The 25,649-nt window shown below is 51.4% G+C and overlaps 10 protein-coding genes across 10 annotated transcripts; 7 read left to right on the top strand and 3 right to left on the bottom strand.

The window, feature by feature from the left end:
• Nucleotides 1-1,779: 1,779 nt before the first annotated feature.
• On the top strand, nucleotides 1,780-2,222 carry PtrM4_025920 (uncharacterized protein; the record flags this gene model as incomplete). Its single annotated transcript, XM_001932346.1, has 2 exons — nucleotides 1,780-2,040; nucleotides 2,100-2,222. The coding sequence occupies 2 exons, from the start codon at nucleotides 1,780-1,782 to the stop codon at nucleotides 2,220-2,222; spliced, it is 384 nt and encodes a 127-aa protein (XP_001932381.1).
• Nucleotides 2,223-5,201: 2,979 nt separating this feature from the next.
• Nucleotides 5,202-6,818, top strand: PtrM4_025910 (CypX, Cytochrome P450; the record flags this gene model as incomplete). Its single annotated transcript, XM_001932345.2, has 1 exon — nucleotides 5,202-6,818. One exon carries the CDS (start codon nucleotides 5,202-5,204, stop codon nucleotides 6,816-6,818), a length of 1,617 nt encoding a protein of 538 aa, XP_001932380.2.
• A 742-nt stretch (nucleotides 6,819-7,560) lies between these two features.
• PtrM4_025900 (Herpes-BLLF1 multi-domain protein) lies at nucleotides 7,561-8,519 on the bottom strand (the record flags this gene model as incomplete). Its single annotated transcript, XM_066103679.1, has 2 exons — nucleotides 7,561-7,575; nucleotides 7,620-8,519. 2 exons carry the CDS (start codon nucleotides 8,517-8,519, stop codon nucleotides 7,561-7,563), a joined length of 915 nt encoding a protein of 304 aa, XP_065965881.1.
• Nucleotides 8,520-9,716: 1,197 nt separating this feature from the next.
• PtrM4_025890 (uncharacterized protein) lies at nucleotides 9,717-10,313 on the top strand (the record flags this gene model as incomplete). Its single annotated transcript, XM_001932343.1, has 1 exon — nucleotides 9,717-10,313. One exon carries the CDS (start codon nucleotides 9,717-9,719, stop codon nucleotides 10,311-10,313), a length of 597 nt encoding a protein of 198 aa, XP_001932378.1.
• Nucleotides 10,314-10,535: 222 nt separating this feature from the next.
• PtrM4_025880 (Superfamily I DNA and RNA helicase and helicase subunit) lies at nucleotides 10,536-14,245 on the bottom strand (the record flags this gene model as incomplete). Its single annotated transcript, XM_066103678.1, has 3 exons — nucleotides 10,536-11,050; nucleotides 11,134-11,207; nucleotides 11,259-14,245. 3 exons carry the CDS (start codon nucleotides 14,243-14,245, stop codon nucleotides 10,536-10,538), a joined length of 3,576 nt encoding a protein of 1,191 aa, XP_065965880.1.
• Nucleotides 14,246-16,717: 2,472 nt separating this feature from the next.
• On the top strand, nucleotides 16,718-17,707 carry PtrM4_025870 (DUF3827 multi-domain protein; the record flags this gene model as incomplete). Its single annotated transcript, XM_066103677.1, has 1 exon — nucleotides 16,718-17,707. One exon carries the CDS (start codon nucleotides 16,718-16,720, stop codon nucleotides 17,705-17,707), a length of 990 nt encoding a protein of 329 aa, XP_065965879.1.
• A 286-nt stretch (nucleotides 17,708-17,993) lies between these two features.
• PtrM4_025860 (uncharacterized protein) lies at nucleotides 17,994-18,333 on the top strand (the record flags this gene model as incomplete). The annotated part of the gene is made up of 2 exons (XM_066103676.1): nucleotides 17,994-18,104; nucleotides 18,154-18,333. 2 exons carry the CDS (start codon nucleotides 17,994-17,996, stop codon nucleotides 18,331-18,333), a joined length of 291 nt encoding a protein of 96 aa, XP_065965878.1.
• Nucleotides 18,334-20,103: 1,770 nt separating this feature from the next.
• On the top strand, nucleotides 20,104-21,312 carry PtrM4_025850 (DoH domain containing protein; the record flags this gene model as incomplete). The annotated part of the gene is made up of 4 exons (XM_001932340.2): nucleotides 20,104-20,152; nucleotides 20,212-20,439; nucleotides 20,495-21,039; nucleotides 21,151-21,312. 4 exons carry the CDS (start codon nucleotides 20,104-20,106, stop codon nucleotides 21,310-21,312), a joined length of 984 nt encoding a protein of 327 aa, XP_001932375.2.
• Nucleotides 21,313-22,044: 732 nt separating this feature from the next.
• Nucleotides 22,045-23,340, bottom strand: PtrM4_025840 (HET domain containing protein; the record flags this gene model as incomplete). Its single annotated transcript, XM_001932339.1, has 1 exon — nucleotides 22,045-23,340. One exon carries the CDS (start codon nucleotides 23,338-23,340, stop codon nucleotides 22,045-22,047), a length of 1,296 nt encoding a protein of 431 aa, XP_001932374.1.
• Nucleotides 23,341-24,183: 843 nt separating this feature from the next.
• PtrM4_025830 (SOG2 domain containing protein) lies at nucleotides 24,184-25,344 on the top strand (the record flags this gene model as incomplete). The annotated part of the gene is made up of 2 exons (XM_001932338.1): nucleotides 24,184-24,408; nucleotides 24,457-25,344. The coding sequence occupies 2 exons, from the start codon at nucleotides 24,184-24,186 to the stop codon at nucleotides 25,342-25,344; spliced, it is 1,113 nt and encodes a 370-aa protein (XP_001932373.1).
• Nucleotides 25,345-25,649: the final 305 nt, after the last annotated feature.

The raw sequence follows: 25,649 nt of genomic DNA, 5'->3' as shown, positions 1-25,649 counted from the left end.
CAGGCGACTCGTCCCGCGGGTGATCTTCTTTTGCACCAGGTATGCCTCGACTTCGTGTTCAGTCATTCGGAGGACCAACCGCAACCCAGACTTGCAGTAGTTTAACCTTTTACGATGCTACCAGATGCCAAGTTGGATAAATGGGCCTGTATTCCGGACCTGACACCTGGTGACGCAAGCACCAATAGGCGCCATCAGCAACATCGAACCTGGACTGGATTTCGGCATCGACGAGCGTCTAGAAGATGTAAGCGATGTTCAATACGAGTCCGAATGCCCGCGAGGGGCGTGATAGACAAGCGACGATCGCCACACGAGGTTGATGCGTTCAACCGACTTGGCAGCAGGTTTGAGTGCTGACAGCTGCCACCAGCGTGAGGTCGGTACAGTACTTTCTTTCTCTTGAGGGCAGCATTTCAACTGAAAATCTTCAGAGATATAGATCCTTAGACAAAGGCAATACCGATCTCGGTATGCGCGGATGTTCGGGGTTTAAGTTAATATGGATACGCGCGGAAAGGAGTCGTCTAGTGGGGCTGTAGACGCTAGGCCACAAATTGTCGCAAGACCTTCCGCCTTTTCTAATCTCGTAGCGATCTCAGTGTTGGTACTCATATCATCATGCCCTTGCCATACTGCATCAATGGTGTTCTGAAGCAAAGCCGATGGAAAAAGACCAGACGGCAAAGACGGATATCACCAAGAGTCTCCAAGAGTCTTCCGGTTTGAGGGTGTGCCACATGCTTGGCTGCGCGCCGAAATACACACAAGCGACGTCGGGCTGAAAACGTCTTTGGTGTGAGCATGGCGAGACTAGCAGAATGTCCCATATACGGCGATTCGTTATATTAGCCGGCAAATGGCTGACAAGATGGCTTGGTGTGGTCAGATGACAAGGACGTCGTCAAGCTTTGTGGGGATGTGTAAGCCGGAAAGACGGTGCGTGGGTGAATGAGGGCACGAATAGGACCGATCAGCCTCTTCAATCTGGAACTCCCGTGTATCACCTGCTCTATCAGTATCCGCTAGGACTCCTTGCAAGATGCGGCACGGTGCGTCTTGGTGTGAGACTCTTGTTGGACTACTACGAGAAGAGTGGGTGCAACTTGAACTGTGGCGATGTTGAATCCCATGGAGTAATCCCAACTACCGGCAACGTTCCCGACATGCTCAGACACATGATTGTTGGATCACATATTTCAGTGTTCTAGTGCAATCAACAGCGCATTCGCCGCATCAGGATAACGTCCGTGGTAATGCAGCAGCGCCGACAGTGGTGCATCAACTATTTTCCGGTGTGAGATAGATATAAGGACAAACCAATCGGCCAATTAGTTCTCTCGACGATCGTACAGCGCGAGTTTTCCAAGGTCGGATGATCCCTAGTGTACACAGGGGTGATGCTGCACCGAATATTGCACCCGGAACGTTGACAAGTACATTTTGCGTACGGTGAGGCCAATGTTTTAGTGTTATCCGGTTGATTTCCCTCAAAAAGGTCCTGTCAGCTTCGGAACGCGGTGGCCCACTAACTTGTTGTTGACGGACCGGCATATTCGTATTCCTGTTCCATCAACGCATACCGAGAGATTCGGCCCGAGGAAGCCGAAAGCTTAACCATAGTAGATAAGGTAGCGGTACAGAGGTGCCTTTCAAAAGTTCTTGCTAGCGCCACGCTGGCAGCTGGTCTATTGGCCCGACTTTCTTGGCAAGAATCGGATTTTTTTTTAAGCTGGAGATGGCCAGTATACTCGTTCTCTTGGTGTTTCTAGATATATCATGGCTCCAAACACAGAGCTCTCTACTCGTGCCTTAATTGTCACTTTAAAGTCACCTTTTGGTGGCAAATCAACCACCCAAATCAGCGCAATTACAGAAATTTCACCACGTACAATTGACGCAATCTATGGTAGAGCCTGCCAGCGAGGCTTTGAGCCAAATGCACCTATGATTAAGCTCCTCTCAGAGCACCTTGAAGACGCTCCTCGTGCTGGTCGCCCTCGAAAGCAAGAAGCTGTCCACAAAGCTGCCATTGAGAAAGTACGCCGCGATAGGTATGGACGAGAGAAGAGCTGTGCTGATATAGCTGGTGATCTTAGTGTTCACGGCTACAACGTGTCCTCCACTACAGTGTGGCGAGTCCTCAAAGCAGCCGGTTACAAGAAGACGAAGCCAACAAGGAAGCCTGGGTCGACGAAGAAGATGAAGCAGGAGAGGCTTAATCAGTGTCTTGCCCACAGAGACTAGACTCTAGATGATTGGAAGAACGTTATCTGGTCTGACGAGACCTCTGTTGTGCTTAATCACCGTCGTAGTGGCTATCGCGTCTGGAGAAAAGCAGATGAGGCATTTACAAAATCTGTAATTCGGGAGAGGTGGAAAGGGTACTCTGAGTTTATGTTCTGGGGCTGTTTTTCTTATGATCATAAGGGCCCCTGTTATGTCTGGAGACCTGAGACAGCTTAGGAGAAGTGTCAGATATTCACTCTTATCTGGAATACTGATAAAAATTGGTAATAATGATGATGGGTAGTGATGATTGATTGTGTTGTTGTTCTGTCTACGGTTGTGGGCTCACCTAGGGGGTGCCAAGCCTTCCTGTGATCCGATTGGCTCTCACAGATGCTGGGTCGCACTAGTCAGACCTGGCGTCTGTACGCTCTCATCTTCAACAGTGCTATTATCTGACAAGAAGAGAGAGGTAGCTCTTCAGATTACAAAGATGAATGAGGTCTTAGAGCTAATTATGAGAGAGGAGTGAGAGCTTATAACAGGCGTAAAGAGGATAGGATTAAGAAATAAGCCTGGCAGATCTCCTCAATGGAGATGGATAAAAGAGACTGGCAAGCTGACTCGTGATGGCGGTAGTAGTGGATTGACTGGTGGCGTTACCAGACTCAAGTTCTTATCCCAAAGCTTCTCCCCTTTGCTAAGGAGTGCCAGAGAGAGAGACCAGGTACTCTTGTTCAAGAAGACAAGGCTCCTTCACATGCTCACTATGCCCAACGTCTAGTATACGAAAGGGAGAGCGTGGAGAAGCTCCTCTGGTGTGGCAATTCACCAGATCTTAACGCTATTGAGCCAGCCTGGTCATAGTTGAAAAGGAGAACAACAAGGAAAGGTGCTCCAAAAAACAGAGCAGAGGCATCAAAGATATGGCAGGAGGCTTGGAGAGATCTCGCACAACCACAAATACAAGCTTGGATAGAGAGGATTCCATTTCATATTCAAGAAATAATCAAACTTGATGGTGGCAATGAGTATAAGGAGGGTAGGAGGGACAGATCTGTCGAGGTTTCGGCATTACTTCGGTAGTAGTCAAGACATCCCTGTCAGCAAGAACTTTTGAAAGGCACCTCTGTACGGACGCTTGTCTAAGTCGAATCAATAATCACAGGTTGGAAATGTCGCTGTTGACGCGACCGTAGGTCCTTGCATCCGTCGGCTTCGCCTACCGACGAGACTCGCTACACACGTTAGCGTCTGACCTCAATAGCATTCCAGTTGCTGGCGTCATCATCGTGTTTCATGTAGGTTACCGTTTACCCAAGCTCAAAAGGGTTTCCGGCTTCCTATTCCGATCAACGGACATCAAACAACAGCCGCTAGAATCTACTTATGTCGTTCAGACTCGTATCGTAAATGGGGACCACGACCACCACCCGTCCTAAAGAAGTATATGCCCTTGAGCACAGAGTCCTTTATGATTCTGAGTGTTGTCGGAGACCTGATTTCTGAAGGCTGAAAGATTCTTTCTCAGGCCGTTCAAGAAACACTGAGTTCACAACGCCATCTTCGATGGCATAGTGGAGGAAGGCAACACCGCTATTGAGTTTTTTGTGAGCCTGTTGAACATTTCTTCCTCTTCATTTTTCCAATCTATTGTAGCATCAACATGTATCTCTTTCAAGTCTGGGCTGGAAACCGTTGGGGATCCCGGCCCGTGTTCAGATGTCAGTTGCTCCTGGGTGGCTTTACTTCAGCCCGTATCTGTGAAAGGAAGGCCTTGCAGAGTCAGGAGTGTCTGACACATTATTAATAGCGACTTACTAGTGACTATCATAGCGCGTATTATGCAGGATCAGAGCTTAGATGTAGAGTATAGGATGGATAGTCGCCATTTTTTGCTAGGCAATTGTGTGTCGTCTGAGTACAAGGTTGATCAAAACGTCTCAAAGAGGTTTAGACAATGGAAAGGACTCAGAAGTTCCATAGAAGCCGCCGAGAATAGATTGATCACAGGTAGTTGAATCGAGATCTTTCGAACCGGGGCCTCCGACAAGCTTTCTCTTGGTGTCGAACGATCTCCCGTTGGAGTAAAGTGGCGATCTTCAGAACCCATGGCCCTAGTTACTATGATCCTTGAGGTCTATTGAGATGACCTGAAAAGTGCTGCAAGTGTTCATGTCCGTAAAAATCCGAACAACAGACTTGTCGTTGGCAATCCGCAAGGCATAGACATGTTATGATATGACTGTGCCAATGCGCGTAAGCTTTTGTAATATAAGAAAAAGGATAATGATACAATCAAGCGGAGCCAAAGGGATATATGGTAAACGAGTCTGTTCTCTAGTTACCCGAAGAGAAAGTGCACCAGGCGCTTAAACACAATATGCCGCCTGGAGGCGCAGTGCAACTACCCGTTATCGATATGATTAGTAAATTAATACACAATATTTCTTGCTGGCTCTGGAAGTCTGGAGTTCGATGTGTAGTGTACTGGATTGCAAAGATGTAGCGAGTATCGGTGCTTGTCTGTAAGTGTAGGGTTTGACGGATACGTCATTCAAACTTCCCCAAACTCGAAGTTTCCCCACATGGCGCTAGTCCGGGTAAATTGCTTAGGTACCCCAAGCCCTCCTCCTCGCCAGCCGTTACATCAGCCACCAAGTTATCTCACGATGGATGTGCTGGCTAATCTCCGGGGCTGTTTTTTGGGGGTCGAATACCACATGATGGAGAAGATAGGGAGTCCGTAGGCGGTGGTGTGGAATTAGCATGGCGGACGAACAAATGGGACCCCGCAAGCTCCTCCCGCAGTCCACCTGCATCTCGGAACGACACCAGCGAACAAGTTCAATTGCCGAACGTCACGTTTGGTGCTGTAGGATCGCCTATATCCGGTATTGGTAGGTGTATATCGCCCTCTTAGACCCTCACCAGCCTCAGCATTTTCGTCTCTGTTAAGCAGCTTTGTTGACATGGCACTAGAATCCATCCATCCCCTACCGTCCTATGTACCGCTTTTGGCTGTCATCGCCGCAATCTTCTTAGGGATTATTCAAGATATTTGGCTATGGCTACGAATGCCTCCAGGTCCGATGCCGCTTCCGTTCCTCGGCAATAAGCTGCACCTTCCCAAGTCGAAGCCATGGATCAAATTCCAGGAATGGTCCAAGACATATGGTCCCATCTTTACGATATGGATCGGGCGCAAACCAACAGTCGTCATATCGGACCCGAACGTCGCTGCTGAGCTGATGGAGAAGCGGAGTGCAAAGTACTCGTCGCGCCCGCCTATGATAGCAATGGGAGAAATCCTATGGGACAATGCAAGCATACTGGTCCAGCCATATGGCAAGGAATGGAGTGTGAGGAGAAAGCTACTCCACCAGGCCGTGACACCTAGTGCACTGAGATTATACAAGCCCGTACAAACAGCAGAGGCATCGCGACTATGTTGTCAGCTACTGGAAAGCCCGGAGAACTGGGAGAAGCTCCTCGAACGTTTCACCTCCAGCATTGTCTTCTGTGTCGCATATGGCCATCGCATAGACTCTTTGAACGCCGAGGTTATACGCCAACGCTTCGAGTTCATGCATGTAGCGGCATCGCTCAATGTACCTGGCAAATACCTTGTTGAGTCGTTCCCCATCTTGAAGCACGTTCCAGACGTTCTAGCTCCATGGAAAGCAGACATCAAAGCCAAAGGTAGAAAAGAAGCTGCTGCAAATATGGCTCTCGTGGATCTGGTGCGGTCTGACCTTACACGAGCAAAGAGCCAAGGCGATGATATCCCCGACTCGCTGTGCAAGCTATTGTTGGAGTTGCGGGAGAAGGAACATATTCCGTTGTCAGACCGCGACTTTTCTTACATTCCCGCATCGCTCTTCGGCGCAGGATCAGACACTACAGCCTCAACACTCTGCACTGCCTTTCTAGCGCTAGTCACGCATCCAGAGACCCTCCACGCCGCGCACAACGAACTCGACGCCGTCGTCGGCCCCGACCGTAGCCCCGACTTCACTGACGAATCGCATCTTCCGTACATCCGCGCTCTGGTCAAAGAAGTTCTACGTTGGCGTCCCGTCGCCGTTCTCGGAGGTACACCGCACGCCTCCACCGAAGACGACCACTACGAAGGCTACTACATACCCAACGGAACCACCATCCTGGGAAACTCCTGGGCCATCAACCTAAATGAGGAATACTACCCCAACGCCCACCACTTCGACCCCACCCGTTTCCTAGACGACGCACTAGCCCAACGCTCAAAAGCCCCAACGCCGCTGACAGGGAAACCCCATCCTTCGAAATCAGGTCACTCGTCGTTTGGATGGGGTCGACGTATTTGCCCTGGGGCTAACCTAGCGGAGAATAGCCTTTACATTGCACTGGCGAAGACGCTTTGGGCATTCGATATCCAGCCTAGGAAAGGTGTTGACTACGATACTTTTGCGTATACTGAGGGCTTCAATATTCGGCCGCAGAAGTTTGTCTGCGATATCAAGGTTAGGAGTGAGGCACATAGACGGGTTTTGCTGAGTGAGTTGGAAGATGCTGAGGCTGTGTTGGGGAAGTTTACGCCGTTTGAATAGTAAGAAAAGCAACTTGGCTGAGAACTGTCAGCAATAAGAATTCATTTCCTCAAGACTGTCGCCCAAGTCGTTCTTTTTGCCTTGCCAACATCGTTCAAGACTTCCAAGAAAGCCCTCTTAATATCAACCTATCCGACAAAAACAGGCCTTAGTACTGAAATTAATCAAGCCTTTGACAGCATGAAGGATCATGCTTGTCGAACGAATCTATATATCGACCCCGTGTTTCTATGATTAGCGTACCAGAGGAAGTAGCAAGTATTTATTGCAGGGACAGGTGGTCATGCACTGCAGATAGATCTACCGATCTTCCGATCTTCGTGCTGCGTGTGGAGTGATGTTTGCAACGGTTCTTGTAGAGTTTTGTAGGTTCAGAATCTTCTCGTTATATTCTCGTCTCGTGTCGTGTCGTGTCAAGCTGTCGATGTGACTGTGACTATGCTATGGTATGCTATGTGTCCAGACGTAACCAGACGTAGTAGGTAGTTCAGCGAAGGCCTTCGCTTTGCCCAAGGGAATCCTGTATCCCGAACGCCCAAAATCACAAGCCGATATCCAAAGGCCGTGACCAAAAACGCCATCGCAATGCAAAAACAAAAAAGTCCAATGCTGTCCTCATCGTGATGCTCACGCCCCAAAAGCAACAGCAACACCCACCGCCAACACCACCGCCAGTAAACTCCCCCTCTCCTTCGCACCCCCACCCGTACTCTGTCTCAACGGCTGCGCACTAACACTCTTCCTACCCACGGCGCTCCTGACCCCATTAACACGATCCACACTCTCAATCGCCGGTCCCACGTTGAAGAAGTCCACCAGCACAAAGTTCGCCGGCTTGCCATACACACCCGTACACTCGCCCAGCGCATCACCCAAGCTGCCAAAGCCAGTCGCAGCATTCGTAACATTGACATAAGTCTCATTGGGCGACTGAATGCCAAACAACTGAGTACTGTACAAAAAGTGGTTTTGCAAGAACATGCGACCGGAAGACTGAGCAGCAGAGGGCGTACCAAGGTTGGTAGGACGATCTGGGTTACAAGAGTAATTCGAGGGATTCGTATTTTCAAACTCGTTTTCGAACACGAACGTGAATTCATCCATAAGATAAGGATATTGAGTTGATGGTTGCGACAACGACGCCACAAACGTCATGAGTCTTGTATTATTGCCGATGAGGGCGTCGAGCGTAGGCCATGTTTGAGGTAGAGTGGTAGTGGACGGCGGTGTGTAAGCTAGTTTATCGATACCAGAGTCCCGGAATATAGGACCGAGGTCGTTGGGAGTGGCGTTGTCGGAGTTTACAAGAAGCACGGTTACGATGTCGCGCGGGTTGGCGTCCATCCAGGTTTTTATCTCCGTCAGCCAGGAGCCTAGGCTGCCGGCGTCGAGCAGGTTGCAGCTGCTGTGGCAGAGGTGCCATGCTTCGGCGCCGCTTTCGTTGGTCTTGTGGACTTGGGCGGAGAGCAGGCGCACGCCCGAGTCGAGTTGTACGGTGGTGTTGTAGTAGTGGTTTCCGGATGTGGAGAAGGAGGTTTCTTCGTTGCGGAGGAAGGGTGAGTCGTGGGCGCCGAGGTAGGTGATGTTGTTGTATGCGCGATTGCATAGGTCGGGCGAGTTATTGCAGGCGTTTTGTGCGGAGGTGAATGTGGAGAGGAAGGGTAGGAGTGCAGTGGCACGGAGTAGGTTTCTTGAAAACATGGTTGTTGTGTAGTGTGATGTGATGTGATGTGTGGGTAAAGTGTTTTCTTTTTCGTGACGTTGCCGTTCAGTCAAGGACTGTTGTAGTCGTAATCGTTACTGTCGTGAAGTTCGTCTACCAGAGGAAATAAAAAAGACCAAGCAAGCCACAGTCTTTCTATCCAAAACGTCGAGATTATGGTTTGTGATATAGTAGAATTACCAAGAAAAACTGCAAAGAATAAAAGCACTGTAAACATTCTTAACAGGCTGGGAGCCACCTGGACTATTATACTACCACGCAACACGTCTCAGCCTTGTGTCTCCCCAAGCCGGCATATCGTAATCAATGGCAGTAAGCTGGGCAAAAAGTGGCGCCAGGACGCCTCCACAGTGTGCCCAGTTCGCCCTTTGTGCGTGCTGGGAGTGGAGCCTGCAAATGGGTCTCGTTCAGCACAGCCCACCAGGCCGCGCAGCAAAGAGTAGAAGCGCAAAGAGTTTCAGGTGTCGTCAGCACCCCGGCTGAGGCAAAGCTGCCCAGACGCCACCGAAACAAGGGCTGCTGCACAACTGATGAATAGCCTGAAGACTGGCATCTAAGAGGGCTGAATGTTTTTTAACGAGTCGTCTCCAAGAACCCCCAAGACACGACTGAGTGACGCGTCTAGCGGCGGGATCTTGCATGGTGATGTCAGGTGGTCGATAGTCTTGTGGACCCTGTGTGGTTGCTGAGCCGCGAAGGACGTCTATGTTTAGGAGTGGCGGCGCGACGGACGGCTTGGCCTGTGCGTACATCGTACATCTCGGCTGGGTTGGCTCCCGGCAGCGGTAGCGGCGATCTTCCACATGTCAGCCCTGTCGCCTACATGACTGTTAACGGGGACGGAACTGTAACATGGATCAAATGCCATTGTACCTACATGCCGTTATGAAGCATGTAGCGCCTTTTGTCATCCCTCAACGGGAGGGAGCAAAAGAAGTCCGAGGCTGCAAAGACTGCCCAATGTTCTGATCGGCGTTTCTCCAGCCACAAATTACCATCAGGTCCAAGGTTGCCCTACCAACCTCACAAAACAGAGATCGACAAATCATCATCGTCAGCCTCCTTACCCACATATCCTCCCCATCTTCCACGCGTCTTCCTCCACAGTTATTGCAAAACCCCAGCCAACAATCAGACCACACGCACAACCTCAACAGCCATCCCATATCCTCGCCATGGCAACCCTCCGCGCACCCTCGTCCCTCCCCACGACCGCCGCCTCACCATCCCTCACACCGCCCCTCCTATCATGGCTGTCCGGCGTCTGGAACGTGACGCACTCGACGCTCCCCATGTGGAAAAAGTCGCGCAACGTGCAAATCACGTACAACGCCATACCCTCGACGTCACCTGCGCAAATCGACGACCTAGTCACGTATCAGAATTTGACTTCTGACAAGGTCAAAACTGTAAAGGGCGTTGATAAGCCGTTCGAAGTGCCGAACACCGAGGCTGCGGGAGAGGCTGACGGGAGTGAGAAGGCGAGCTTGGGCTACAACTGGAGGGGCAAGGGCTTGCTCATGATTGCGACGAGCAAGTGGGAGATTCTGGGTTATGGCGATGAGGAAGGCACGGGGAATAGCTGGGTTGTGACATATTTTGCCAAGACCTTGTTTACGCCCGCCGGTATAGACTTTTATTCGCGCAAAGGTGCTTTGGCGCCGCAGACGATTGAAGACATCAAGACCGGACTCAAGGGCCTGGGTGGTGACCTTGCCAACTTGGCGGAGAACATTTTTGAGGTCAAGATGGATGAGGCTAGGACGGGATGAACGTACCAGAACGGACATGGTACAAGAAACACCTGAAATAAGTTTGCACGTTGAGCGAGATATACCCTGGGACATGGTTTTTATTGGAGTTGACTTCGAATGGTTCGCCAATCTACCTTGTATTCGTTGCTTAACGCCACCATTTGATCTCCCCAAGTTCCAACCTTATATCATTTCATGTGATGGACTCTACTCATCACCCACCTTGCACCCATCGCCCGACTAGTCAAGGAGATTGATGTAGGTGCTCTTAGCGACGTTCGACACCGCAGGATCCGCAGACGAGCGACGCACATCGTGACGTTCCTGTACGGGCAGAGGCTCGAAGTCGAGATCAAGCAGCAAGTTGGTGTTCTTGGATACAGTTGCCTTCTTCTCCGGAGATATTTGAATAAGCTGTTCGCCTGCAGAAGAAGGTCCAGCTGCTGGGGTAGAAGACCGAATCTGTGCACGGTAACGCGCTTCTTGCTCTTTCCTCATCTCGAAGACTCGCTGATCATCTTCTTGAGCACCTCCGTTTACGTACGGCTCCCATTGCTCTGTGACACGGTCTACCAGTGGTCCAGATGCCATGCGCGGCGTGCGTGCATCCGTGACGGGCGCAGATGGTCCGGGCCTCAAAACCATGTCTTCGAGCACAGCATTACGCGTATTAGAGCGCGGGGCGCGAAACGATGTCGCTCCATTCTTTGCTGGTTTCAGAGTTGACTTCACGCCGCCGCTGCGACGCTCGCAGACTGTGCATTTACATGGGTCACAACATTCCGCTATAAAATATCAGCAAAGTCATCATCTGTGCTTAGCCCAACTGGATACGTACCAACACAAGGATGACCGCAAGCTTCCACACGCTTGGAGCATTTTTGTGTACAGTTGATCATGTCATGCTCAAACCTAGCATGACGTTAGCTTCGTAGCTCAAAAGTATCTGATGAGCAAACTTACGGATGGCACGTAAATGGACACCGATGTCCGCACGGAAGCGATCCTTCACACTTCTTGTCACAGCCACCTTTGATAAGGTCGAAGTCTGATGGATATTCACACCATATCTTTTGTCCGTGGTTGCTGCATACGAGCGGCAACCGGTACCCTAGGCGTCTCTCTTGGCCCGTCGTCACTGGAGACTTCTTGTTTCTGTACATGATGTCAACGACGGAGGCCCAAGTGCCGCTCTCGCATGCAAGAAGCTCTGCGTTTCCGAAGATGTAGAAGCCTCGTTTGGCTCGAGAAAGGGCCACACAGGCGCGATTTTCAGAACTCAGAAAGCCAATCGAATGGTTGCGGTTCGAGCGTACCAAAGAAAGCAGCACAATGTCGTTTTCTTCTCCCTGATAGCTGTCGACCGTAACGACCTGTATACCCGCGACTGTTCGCAAATCGGGCAGCTTCCTCAGCTCCCGGTTTATGTGTTTGCGCTGACCGTTGTAGAATGTCAGAACTGTGATCTTGGTCGCATCGACACCGTTCAGCACCAAGTAGTTGAGAAATTGAACTAGCATCTGAGCCTCCATAGTGTTCACTGCCGACATGTTGGCGTCCCGGGACTCTGGCCATTCGTGACAGAAGAAGAAGCTGTTGTTTCCACCCATACCTTCGACAGGTGGGCGATTGCTAACATCCTTCACCATCTTATGATCCTTCAATGTATCCTCATAGATCGGGTACAAGAGACGACGTATCTCGGGTATCATACGGCGCTGTCGTGTCAACGTATCAAAGGCAACGTCGTTCGAGACAAGGCGCTCGAAAAGTGATAAGTTCAAGAAGTACGGCTCGTCTTCAAAGGCGCGCACTTGAGTGTGCGGTCGCAGCTGCTGATGGTCGCCAACCAAGACAAGATGCTCGAGAGTAGGAAGGCAAGCGACAGTAATCGGTGCTTCAAGAGTCTCGGCTGCTTCCTCCACAACACAGATACGCGGGCGAAGACCTGAGAGCAAAGCGCGGTATTTTGCAAGACCGGTAGTTGTGCAGCCAATGATGCGTGCCTTGCGCAAAACGCAAACATCTTCTTCCCACTGGCCAACCTTGCGCTGGTCAACGGTATCTTGGTACTGCTTGCAGATCCCGCGGACTGCAGCCGTAATTTTCTTCTTGACTTCCCGCTTGAAATAGTTGTATACGGCACCGCGGCTGACTACTGGAATCGTGTACATATCGTCACTCTTGCGCAACATGTCTTGTATGTCAGCGTTGCTCAAACCTTTGCCGGTACCTCTGTAGTTGTCGCTGAGGAGGGTGACCTGACCGCGAAGCGCCTCGATGTCGTCGTCGTCCTGTGCAACTGCTTCTGCTTCCAGCTCCTTGAGTTGTTCCACTTCGAAGTCCTCCTCCTCCTCATAGCCCCAATCGAACTGATCCGGTCCGATGGGTCGATCACAAGGTGCTATGCATCTGCCTAGCCATTGCTCCATCAGGATTCCAGGGTTTTCGGTAGCAGATATACCCATGGTGCACTGTGACTCCATCTCGAGCGATGCTGCTTGCTCCTCCGTAATTAGATTGAGACTCAACAAGAGCTTATGATCAAGTGGGCCCTTGTTTGCCTCTAGCGGTGCGAGCAGCAGCTGACATTGAGCTGTAAGCTTCCTCATGGCTATATTAGCTTGCACCTTCAGACTGCCCGGCTGCTTTTGCTGAGATATTGCCGAGCGGACCTCGAACAGTGTTCGCTTCTTGATTTCTTTGTCCTTGCTTCTTCCTCCCAGTCGGATGTAGTTTGGCTCGAACTGTGATGTATGGCGAAGCAGCTGATCCAGTGCGTGGTTTGTTTGAGCCGTCACGATGACAGGCGAATCCTCTTTGCGTAAGTTGTCCCGGATAATCTGCAGCGCAACAACAGACACGAATGTCTTTCCGGTTCCAGGGGGGCCTTGGACGATGGCCAACTCGCTTGTCAACATACGCTTCAGAGCTTTGCTCTGCGATCGGTCGAGCGAGTGCGAGGACATGGTTGGCCAGTCCTCCAAGACGTTCACATTCTCATATTCTGCGCTTTCCTCCATGCTCACGAGGGAGCTCAGATTGACATACGGGTTGTGTTTGATATATGCCGGGGGCTCAACCTCCTTCTGAGCATACACGAGATACTTGGACAGTGGAAATGTCTCTCGCATCATGTGCTGAAGAGCTAATAGCGTATGTCGGCTCGCCTCGAAGAAGCTTGTGCGACACTCCACCATCATATATTTGCGCATGGGATCAATTTCTTGGTCCTCGGGACGAGCAAAGAAGAGATCAATCTCGGGTGGATTTTGCTCAAGCGCGGATAGAGGGCGTGCTGCAACGATGGCAAGAGCGCACTGGGTCTGAAAGGCATTATCGGTAGGCGATAGCGCGACGAGTGTGCCTGTGACTAATCTCTTCGACTGCTCCCATCGAACGTGCTTTTTGACGCGGCCAAGCGAGAACGCGACGCGTGTTGCCAGGCCTCGCGGCGAGAAAACAACCGAGGTGATGTATACTGGATCGTATACGCCGATGCCTTGGTTGTTGTATTCGGCCTCGTCCTTGAATGGGTCTGCGCGGAACTCATCTAGAGCCTCTCGCAGTGGACGGATCGCATCTTCGCGTAGAAGCTCGTATGTTGTTCTGAGGTAGTCTTCTTTGTTCTCGTAAGCACCTTCGATCTTGTGCGGGCGGATATTCTCTTCAATCTCGATCAGATTTTGCTCGCTGTTGCTAAAGTCGGACTTTACACATAAGACTTCTGAAGATGTCGGGATCTCGGGTTTTCTAAGCCAAGCACCACTAATGACAGGCTTCTTTGCCAGTTGTAGATAGTCGCGGATGTCCTGGTTTGGGCGCACAGGTTCAGACGCAGGGACATTGTCGTTGGGAACTGAACTGCCCGTGAAGGGAGTGGCGCGACAGAATCGCTCGCTCAGGTCTGCATTGACCTCACCACCTACTATATCATTAGAACTGCGCATATTGAGGGTATCCAGAAATAAGCTGTGTCCAGTGCTTGTCAACGTATTGCATGAGGTATTTGCAGCGTCGGTGGCAGCGGAGGAGCTCCTTTCATGCCGATAGAGGGCAGGGCTAACCATGATGCTCGGTGTCTTGCAAGCTTGCGTACAAGTTACGAGATGTCGCTTGTGGCCTAACTCGCGGGTCTCTGGAGGCAGCCGTGCCGTTGCTGCGACCGCCCGATCGATTGGCCTTGTTTGACCTTCGACCGCGACCCATGAAAATTGGCTCACAGTTGTCTGATTGCTGAGACAAAGTGAGTGTGTTAGTGTGGAACAAGCAGAGATAGACGATATCCTTAAAGAATGTCGAAGCTGTTGTCGTGGTTGTTCAGCGCGACACTGGTTGTCGTGGTCAAGCATAAACAAGCGGTCACACAAGCTACGGGCTAGGGCAAGTGCGGGCCAACAACAAACGGGCCAATGGACAATCGGAGTAAGTAAGCATGAATTGGACGGAAACTTCCAAGACAGTCATGATTGTGATAGACAGCATGCAAGTATTTGTTGATGCAGAAACATTGCCGTGCAAGCCCGTACAAGCAGCCGACAGGACAAGAAGCCATACATAGGCGACAATAGCGAAATGACATGCAGAAGGGAAAATAGCTGTAGGGATACATTGAGATGAGATAAGAGACACTGGGTTTGGACAAACAACTCGTTCATGTCTGAGCGAGCCGTAACAGCATAATGTTAGCGTTCAAAGCAAGTGTGCCGTGTCATCAGGTAATATAAAATCAACAGTAGCGGCGAGTAAAAGCAGAGGGGGACTAATTCTAAGACTTGAATGAAGACTGGACAGATGTAAGAGATTAGTTACACGTACTGCTTGTTGCATTTAAACACACAAACACATGGATGCAAGCTCCAGAGGAAGGAGCAGAAGACATGTCGTGTCTCAGACCAAGACAACGATGTTCTACATATTTAGTGTTGATTCACTACGGTGGCTGCACACGAGATGTTCTCCGCATCTATACATCAATTGTATTCCCCATATCATACGATCTCAGTCTACCCAGGGAGATGTCGTGCAGGCAACTACCTAGGTACTCATGTGGATACGTGTAGTTGGCTCGGGAAGTGTGGATCTAACTATTCTTAGCGTATTCCAATAGTCGCATGTTACATGTTACAATCCAGGTAGAAACGTGAAGAAGGTACTAGGCTGTCTTTGCAGCATGGTTCGGTACTTGCCAACCCTGGGCGATTGCGCCATCCGCACCCCGAGTCTTCCTTCCCTCCACACTTGACTTGCGGTAGATAGTACGACTCGGAGGGTTTTACTGCGGGGCGTGCTTTGTTGGTTTTCTCAGAGCCAGTCCGTGCCGGGAAAATTGCAGTCTGAGGGAATATGCCCAACGACGTCATCATGCAGGGAAGACTGGGCGAGGTAAAGCGCACCGGGGGTGGCCGGTCTGGAAATCAAGTCAACGGCCTTGTAGGTAGCTAGGTATACCATGGCTGTCATATACTGTGCAATGTGAAAAGGAAGTCCCAAGAGACGGAAGTCGCGCCGAGGAAGCAAAACTTGATATGTAGTTGCAAAGCGGGCCGTCTCGCACATGGCATGGCGAACAGTTGGGCTCGAAGATCTGGTGAGGAGACCAACAGCAGAGCCTCGAGGCTGCAGATCAGGCCGCTGTCTCTCCAGTCAGTAGAGTTGGGCCCATTTTTCCACAGTGGTAGTCTACCCGAACCCGTCGTTTGGTCAGGTAGCGACTACTGTACGTGTAATGACTGTAGTGCGTGCGTAGTGGCTGAAGCTACCGAGTTTCTATGCTACAACACAACACACGTAGAGTTGCAGCCTGGGAAAAGAACAATTAAGCTTCGAGTGACATGCTGTGGCATGAGGGCTTGCAGAGTCAGTGGTTCTAGCCCCACGATGCGCCCGTGAAAGTGGTGCTGAGCGTGACAAATGACACATGACAAAAACTCAGGTCGGGACGACACATGTCTGCCCTCTGTGACGGGTGCAGCAAGCAAAACGCTCCTGTTCACGTTCACCCCCGGCGATTTAGGGCCTGGCAGCTTCTGCGAACTGGGCCAAAAGGCGCAGCGGCTTCTGCGGCCATTGGGCAGGAGGCCTCCTGGTGATCTGGGTCGTGGTTCTAGTGCAGCGGTGCAGCATGCAACTACGTCATGGCAAAAGCGCGAGACTGTGCCCGACCTTGGTCTTGCTACCCACCCCACTACACACACCGGGCATTCGACTGGGCGGGCCTTGTTGATAACGTCAGGCCACACGGCACAGAGTTATTCTTCTTTTACCCTCAGTTACCCTCCTCCTCCCTTCTTCCACTACTGCTTGCCCGTGCCCCTTCCTTCACCCACCCGCCATATCTGCTGAGCCTTCTGCTGAGAGCGGTACATTAATCACCACCACTACTCTCCCCAGCACGCCTTTACTTGTTGCTGTCAAGCACAATGTCGTCGCGGCGCTATCCCACTGCTGAGCTCTATGAGGAGCGTGAGCGCGATTTCTATCGCAACGGAAACCGCAGCGAGCGCAACTACGAGGAACTTGACCTCGAGCTGCGCCGTGGCTCTGGTCCGGATCCTCGCCGCAGCGCCCCAGACTTCTTCCGCGAGGACTACAGCCGCCCAACCGCTGGAGCGCTTGCACTGCGGCCCCGCGACGAAGACAACTTGTCCAGGGCAGGACCCCGCAGTAGCCGCACTTTCGACGATGACGTACGCTCCGTTCGCAGCCGACCCCCACCCCCACCCCCTGCGTCCACTGTCCGGGATGTAGAGCGCGACGACATCACAATTAGACGTCGTGAGCAGTCGCGAGGCCCTCCTGCTCGTGAAGTCGAGCGCGAACGCGAAGACATCATCTTCCGTCGTGGTGATGGCCCCCCGGTCCGATCAGTCAGCCGACCCGCCCCTCGTCAGGTGGACGACGACGACGTACGCTTCCGGGGTCGTGGAGGCGACATCGACTTCCACGCTTCTCGCAGTGAGGTCAGCCGCCACGGTAGGGACGTGTCTGCTGAGAGGGGCTCAATCCGCTTCCAAGAGCACGACGGCAACTTTGAACTTCATGCAAAGCGCCGAGAATACAGCCGCGATGGCAGAGACTCGAGCAGAGAAAGGAGTTCCCTGACGATTAGAGGTCGTGACAGGAGCCTTCCACCCCCATCCCGTCACCGCGGAGACCTGGTAGCCAGGGAGCGTGAGGAGTTTGTCATCCGCCGTCCGCGCGCCGAGTCCCCGCCCCAGAACAACCGCGAAGTCGTAAGAGACGAAATCATCATCAGACGCAAGGAGGAGCGAGCCCCTTCTCCCTCTCCATCTCCATCCCCGCCGCCTCCACCACCGCCGCAGGTGCCAGAACCAGAAATCCGCCCTCCTATTATCCAGGAGATCATCACCCACCACAGGCACATCGATCATGGTGAGTCCCGTCACTGACCAAATTCAAGCTCAATTCAATCCTAACTGTTGTGCAGGTGTCGTTAGGGCCCGTACTCCCACCCCGCCTCCCCACCAGCGCCACCATCTCCTCCCCCGCCACTAAATGAAACTCTCGAAATTGAGATCAACCGCAGAGAGTAAGTTTGCGCACCTCATGCTATGAGCCTCCGCTAATAACTCTAGAAGTCACAGCCGTGGACGTGGAAGAAGCAATTTCGATGAACTCGATATTGATATCAACTTCAACCGTGACCAGGGATCGGTGAAGCACCGGAAGAAGGACATGTGGACCGAGATCACAAAGGACCTGGTAATCCGCGAAGCCATTGACTCGATGGGCTACGCATGTGAAGAGACAGATGACTTTTTCTACGTGATGGAGTATCTGCAATACGTAAGTTGCCCAAGCTACGTCCGCTAGGCAGTGTACTAACTATCCACAGGAGGATGTATTGCACCTTGTGGAGATCTCTGATGAGATTCGCCGAAAGCGCAAGAGCCGAATCCGGGAGATTGAGGTTGAGCGCAAGTCGATCCATAACTCTCGCCCCCAATCAGCTTACGATGACCGTTACTACGAGCACGAAGTATCTTTCGACAGCCGTCGCAGTCGGTACCGTTAGTGCGCTTTAAGCAACCTTTTCGCCCGGCTTCGTTTGACGCTGGAGTTACACATCAATACTGGAGAGACAGAGAGTCCCGCATTGATGCTGCGTCTGCGACAACCCAGTGCGTTTGTCTCGGCGAGCGAATCCTTCAATCCGACCAGCGCACTTTGCAATGTCTCTGCATGTCCGACAAACGTTTACCGTCTTCCAGCGCGCTTGTCGGGAAAAGTCTCAATTTGACACCAAACGACTCAGAAGATTTCTACATTCTACAACGAGGACACGGCCTGTATGCACTAATGAATATGATGATTACGACTAGCATACCCCCGAGGGAGGACGAAAGAGGTGGTTTGTGTTTTCTTTGAGTTGCCTTTGAATTCTCGGTGGAACACGATTCTTAAAGGGATCGATGGGATCTCGATCCGAGTGCGATGGTGGCGTGGGGAGGGAGGTACATGATTCTTTTTCTTTACTTTTTTTCCACAATCGAATACAATCAATTATTGGCGTTACCGTGCGAAAATCTATGCCGTGTGTATGTGTTTTCCTGTTTTGGTATATAACTATCAATAGAAAAAGGCTGTGAACTTATGATGACGTTTGTTGGGTGATGGTGGGGTTTGCAAACTGCTTTTGGTGTGGGGGCAGTGTGCATGCAGCGAACGCGAAGCAAGGGTGGCACCAAAGACCAAAGTCTCAACGATCAGACCACAAGTTCATTGGCATCACTCCCTTTTTTGGCTCATTTTACCGCCCAGCCCCAGCCCCAGCCCATTATGCGCTTTCGGCATATACTCCAGTTGCAGTGCAGTCCAGCCCAGCCACGCCGCAGCGCAGTCCCGCGACCGGAACACGATAGTCTCCGGTTGGTCTATGTGGGCTGGAATTGGTTTGGGGCTGAGAAAAGGGCAAAGCGCATTACACACATGGGGCGCATCCTGTGCCCAAAAATACACTCGCTCTCTTGAAGCGAACGCGAACAAAAGTCCCGCTTACCCCGCTTGGCATGTTCCCCCTGGCTTGTCACTGGATTGGACTTTGCATTGCATCTGTCAGACTGTCGGACTGGGGGGGGGGCAATCATGCAAATGATTCGGGGGCGAAAGATGAAACGTAGTGTGCGAGTGGTGTTAAGCGCCCTTGGGTTACGGTCGCTTGACTGGCTAGACAGCAAAGTATTGGTAACGTACAGTAGGTAGGTAAATGGGGAGATGCGAAGGGAAATAGGAAAGGCGTAATGGGGGCAAGCGCCCGCCCCGCTTGTCGTTTGTTAGCGAGCGAAGTTGCTAGGTAGAGGATGTGAGTCGGCGTTTTGTTTCGTGTCGTTCGGGGAGGTGAGAAGTGAGGTGAGTGGCTTTGATGGGGCGACCGGCCCTGCTGTTACTAGGGTGCTGAGATGTGTGTGTGGATGGGTGGGTTTGGTTATAAGGTTAGGATGCTGCGCGTCAGATGGCGAGGGAGGCGGTTGCGTGTGGGTAATACAGTTTTAAACTCGATAACGTTGTACCCTCTTTTGGAGCCTCTTTTTTTAGGCTTTCTCGCTTCTCGCTTCTAGTCTTGTCTGAGATTCTGTTTTCGTTGCTTTTGTGTTGGTTTTCCCTGTTTTTCTGCTTTCCTGATTTCCTCTGGCTGGGTTTTGAGGTCGTACGCAATCTGGGGTGAAAGCCACTCCCGTCCTGCTTACTTTCAAATCTTGATTCCTTTCCGCTCTCAACTCACGGCGAGAAATTGGTTTACTATATGCGCTGAGTCTACCTGTTGTTTGCTTTCATTTTACAAACCATGAGCTTGCTGCGACAAAGAGTTGGGGGTCTGGTTGCGCTGCTAGGATGTAAGATTTCAGGAGAATATACTGTACTTGCTTTTTGTTTGAACTGACGGTTTCAACAGTCTTCGCAACGCTCGTCAGTGCACAGAATATCACTACCAACAACACTGCCGCATCGACTTTTTACCTTGCCAAGACGGAGACGCAGTTCTCCGTTAACGTTGCTGATGACTCGGATGATGTCTTCATTTACTTTGCCAGTCCAGCGTATTCATGGGTTGGGGTGGGGTTTGGAGGGAAGATGGAGGATAGTTTGATGGTGATCATGTATCAGAATGCTGACGGTAACAGTATGTCATTTAACAGGAACTTCAGGAGAGAAACGCATCATTAACATTCCACCAGACGTAACAGTGTCGCCACGAATCGGCTCAAAAGCCTCAGAACCATCTTTCAACTCCTCAATCAACTTGACTATTCTGCCTGGTACAACCGTCACCAACGACTCCATGCTCGTCCTCCGCGCAAAGTGCTCAAACTGCCGCTCCTATATCGACACAGAGTCCACAGCGCAGCCCATGATCTATGCATTCGGAAAAGCTCAAAACCTCAGGTCCAACTCGCCTTCAGCCCATCTCCAGCGACACATCCAATACGGCCATTTTACCATGGATATGACAGCTGCCACGGGCGCAGGTGGCGTACCAGCACAAAGCAACGCGCTCAACGGCGTAGGCGCAATGAGCGGCATGGTTCGTGACCACGACCGCGCCAATCTCGCACACACCATCCTAGGCTGCTTGGCTATATTTTTGCTTTGGCCGCTCAACGTGCTGGTGGTGGCGTTTTTCAAAAACATCAAGATTCATATTGTGCTCAGTGTGCTTATTGTGGTTTTTCTGCTCGTCAGTTTTGTGCTGGGTGGTGTGACTAGCAGTCAGTATACGAATGTAAGTGGGAAGAACAAACTTCATGTATCCCTCTTCCTCCATCTCGAGGCGAACCATCTCTCTCTCAAAAACAAAACAAAAAATGCAGATAACTAACAAAACTCCCCACAGTCCAAAGCCTTCAACACCCCCCACCAAATCTTCGCCATCCTATCCCTAATCCCCCTCCTCGGAACCACCCTCCTCCCCACCCTCACTCGCCTCTCCCCCCAAGAACCTGCGCCCTCTCCACGCCCCCCCTCGCATCCGCCTCTTTCCTCCTACTCGTCCTAACCGGCGGCCTCGGTCTCCACCTCTCCGCGCAACCCACCGCCATAATCCTCGTCTACACCGCCATATCCCTCGCCGTCGCCGTCTTCCTCTTCATCCTCCAATCCTGCATCCGCAAGCGGGGTTCCGCCCACGCCCGCGCGCTACGCCGTCGAAAACCCGAGCTGAGCACCGAAAGCGACCGCGTAGTTATGCTGGGTGCGATGGAAGAGCGCGGTGGTGGTGCAAGTGGGCATGCGAGCGCGGCTAGTTTGAGTAAACCGGCGGCGTTCTTTGGAGCGCCTGTTTCGTATAGTTATAGTGTTGTTAGTCATGCGGGTCAGGACCAAAGTGCGGAGTTTGGGGCGCATGGGCAGAGGAGTCCAAAAGGCTCCTCGCATCATCATTATGGGGGTGGGACTATGCCTGGTCCGCAGTATTTGCTTAATATGCATCCTGGGGTGCCGGTGCAGGTTAGTCGGATGTGAGAAAGAGATGGACAAGGTTGGGCGGGATTTGGGTCATGATGTTATGATTAGCATTGGTGTTTTGAGGAGTTTGACTGTGCTGGGTTTTATTGTGTTTGTGTTGGAGATTGCCTTTGAGATTCGAGAGATACCAGAGATACCATGAGTGCATTGGGTTGGAGTTTGGGGGATATTGACAGCAATGTATGAGCAAAGACTTGATATGAAGCTATGTCGTTGGCCTTGTTACGCCGCATGTTCATGTCCAAGCAGAGCCTGAATAGAGCTACTATGTCTTTGGCACTTGGGCCCAACCGGGGATCTTCTTTCGAAGATAAACGGTTTGCAACGTATCCTCCTCCGTGAATAGTACGCGACTTTCGATCCCCTTATTGCGCAGGGCCCCGTAAGTCTCTCGATTGGTCGTTGTGAAAACGACCCCCGCGTTTGAGATACGCGCATACTCTGGTCTGGGTGGCGAGATTTGTACGAGGAAGATACCAGGGCGACATCGTTTAAAGGCTGGATCAGGTCCATCGTACTGGCATCCGAGCATGGCTACAAACGTCTTCCCTTGATAATCATGTCCCCATATAGTCCCATACCACGGATGGTCATAACGCTTCAAACGCAGCTTGATGTGAACGCCCAGATTTGTGAGAGCATACGACTCCCTTGCATAATCTTCATCGAGCCTACGCTTGTTCCATATGCGTGAGGTGTCAAACTGTCGAGGCCAGGCTGCGAATATTGAGGACAACTCCGGTGCAGGCCGGGAGCGGTCATCGGGGCGCCGCAAAGTATTCCAGACGAAAAGGCTATTGTCCGCGCTATCCTTCATGATCTCCTCTTGAAGTCGAACAAAGGCCTTGTCTCCTTCGCCATAGAGAAGTGGCATGTTGACATCAAAGATTCCCATCAAGGAGTAGGCCATATCTTCAGGTCGCGTGGTTTTACGGTGAGTCATCCAGCTCATCCGCTTGGCTATGCTTTCGTCCTCCATATTGCCAGTCCGAAGCACATCTGCGCTAATGCCGGTGATACCTTCTATGGTCCTGCACAACTGCATCTTGGTACCAATGTACCTCCAGGTATCATCATAAAATCGGATCTTGTTTGGTGCAAGGAGCTCCTGTAGCGTCCACCCGCGCTTGAACCATCGCGACTTAGCCACCAACGTCCTATTCATCTCTGCGTACTTCTGCGAATCTTCGTCCTCGGTTGGATGGGAATACCCAATTACGTCGGCAAGATACGCATAGCACACCCATGCCTCTTTGTACCAGCGAAACATACTGTTGATTGCTTCGCTCAGCTCTGAAGAAGACGTCTTGTCGATGCAACAAGTATCCACCCAGACGTATTTTAGATTATCTTTCACCGCTTGTTCGCATGCCTTTTTGATTTTCCAGTAGCCGGATCCGATTTCCATAGAGGTGTCTTTAGCTCCCAAGGATGGATCTGCAAACTCCTGCAGACTAACTTCGGTCGGGCCCCATGTGTGCGATAGAATGGCATATGCCGGTACGTCATCGTCAAACACAGCGGTACGAAGTTTAAGTGAAGCAGCCTCGATCAATCTCATTGTTTCGAATAGCACTATGCGCACGATAGCAGTCTAGCTATGGCATAAGGCAGTCGTCTGGTGGGGTTTCGATCGATTCTCCAGGCGGGGGCTGCCTAGTCAGCTCGCTGTGAGATCCCGGGTTGTCATTCAGGCGCCACATGTTCCAGAACAGGAATGTCGGCCTATCCCGTTACAGCTGACACAGTAAGGCATACCAAACGATGCTATTGCCTGTGCAGAGAGAAGTGAGATGCAACAAACGAAATCGATTCTGTTTTGTACTTGCAGACACCGGAGAACAATGCCGCCTGAAGCTTTTGACATTGTTATATCATGGAACCGTGTCAATAGCAACAATATTTGGTGCAACGGGCGCATATAGGGGTATAAGGCTTTGAGTGTAAAACTTAATGTTTACTTAACTATGTGTTTCTTGAACATTCGTTGACGAGAATAGACACGAGATCTCCCGCAAAAGGTCCGAGTGTGCCCCCTCATGTCAGACTCGGGGTCAGACGTTCGCGACAGCTACCTGCGCCTGCTGGAGCAATGCGAAAGATGCGCAGACGTTACATGGCAAAAAAAATGTGTGTGCTTTGAAGAGTATGGTAGTGATGTCCCGTTGAATCAACGCGCAAATCTCCGTCTGGTTCATCGAGCGTTTCATACGCCGCACGATGCATTGATGGTTCAGGGTCCAACCACGCACACGTGACAGATGACGCGGCGGCAATCGTATTAGTCCAGGCTGAGGCACTGCCTCTTTGTTTCCAGACTTCCCTCTCACTTTGTTTCTACCACATCTCTTCGTCTTTCATCGACCTGATTTCGACCTGTTTTTCCCTGCACACTCTCTCTATCATGTCTCTTACCAAGCTGGGCGTTTTCGCAAACCTGGCGCTGGCCGCCAGCGCCATGCTTATCCCCTCGACCATGACTGCGGAGGATCTTGGCGATGATCATGCTTTCGAAACACTTGCCATCAACCCACCGCAGCGGTCCGTAGCGTTAGAGTGTCCTGGCTGTGCTTTTGCGACTCGAGAAGGAGACTCTCTCAAGTGGAAGGCTAACGCTGGCAATGCATTCGTAAGTTCTCCCTATATACACTACAGCCGCGTATGCTAACATGTGCAGCGCCTGGATTTTGACGTCGGAGCTGATCAACATTCTATTAAACTCGACAACTACCAACTTTTCCCGCCTTCGTTCCGCCTTCCTTTCCAGCCCTATCACGTTACTCAAGTCGGCCCTGGCTCCGAAGAGGGTCTGCGCCTGAGTGTCACCGGCTATGAGTTCCGCTTCGACGGTTCAGAGACCATCTCGGAAGCGGGTACTGAGCTCCTCCCCATGTTGTTCCAAATCACATCCGTTGAGGGCACACCTGTCAACCCTCCAGCGCTCCAGATCAATGTGCTAAAGGACTTGGACGGCCGTCTCATGATTGCATCCTTCAACGAGGCTCAGATTCAGCCTAGCCAGGCCACACCAACGGAAAATAACAAGGAGTGCAAGGAGTGGCCGCTCTACTGCAAATGGAAGAGCATTATGGAGGACCGCATCCAGCAGCTCAAGCACATGGGTAGGCCCAAGCCCGGCTGCCACAAGCGACCACACCATCCCGCACCTCATCCCGGCAAGCCCATGGAGCACGATTCCCCTGTTGGCAAGCCGCCGCACCGATTCTCCCGCCCCGGTAAGCCTTACCACGGGGGTCAGAGCCATCACGGTCATGTCCACTTCTCCACGGCCGCTCACCGTGCCTTCTTCACCGTCTTCGTTCCCATTCTCATCGGTATCTTCGCCGGTACTCTCACATACCTCGTCGGCATGGCTCTGGGATGCCTCATCGCTATTACTGTTGCCAAGGTCCGCGGTCAAAGCTACCAGCCTGTCGCCCTTGACGAGGAGTATGCTGAAGATGTCGAGGCAGCAGAAGACAGCGACGAGAAGGAGCCGCTTCCAGTCTACGAGGCTCCCCCAGTCTACGAAGAGGCTGCTGTCAAGGACGATGAGACAAAGTAGAGTGTATTGTAAATTGTAGTGTGAAGATGATTTCCTTAGAGTTGCCAGTTAGATTACAACATGACTTTTGTTCATAGTTTAAGCAGTCGTTGAGATGGCTAGCACGTAAGATGTATTTTTTATGTAGATAACATGACCAAACTGATTTGATACCCCTTAAGATGATCAATCTTTCGCTGTGCAGACTGAATTGTGACTTGGCGGCTGTTTGACATTGCTGTCATCTGAAAAGCAAAAGCTTAGCGGTAACAAGCTTTTCTTCTTTTCTCATACGCTTCCTAGGCTTTAAGTAGCAGTATTCGTCA

The sequence above is a fragment of the Pyrenophora tritici-repentis genome, chromosome 1, assembly GCF_003171515.1.
Source record: "Pyrenophora tritici-repentis strain M4 chromosome 1, whole genome shotgun sequence".
Taxonomy (NCBI): Eukaryota; Fungi; Ascomycota; class Dothideomycetes; order Pleosporales; family Pleosporaceae; genus Pyrenophora; species Pyrenophora tritici-repentis.
The sequence above is the reverse complement of the archived record's forward strand: the minus strand, read 5'-3'. Positions and strand labels throughout refer to the sequence as shown.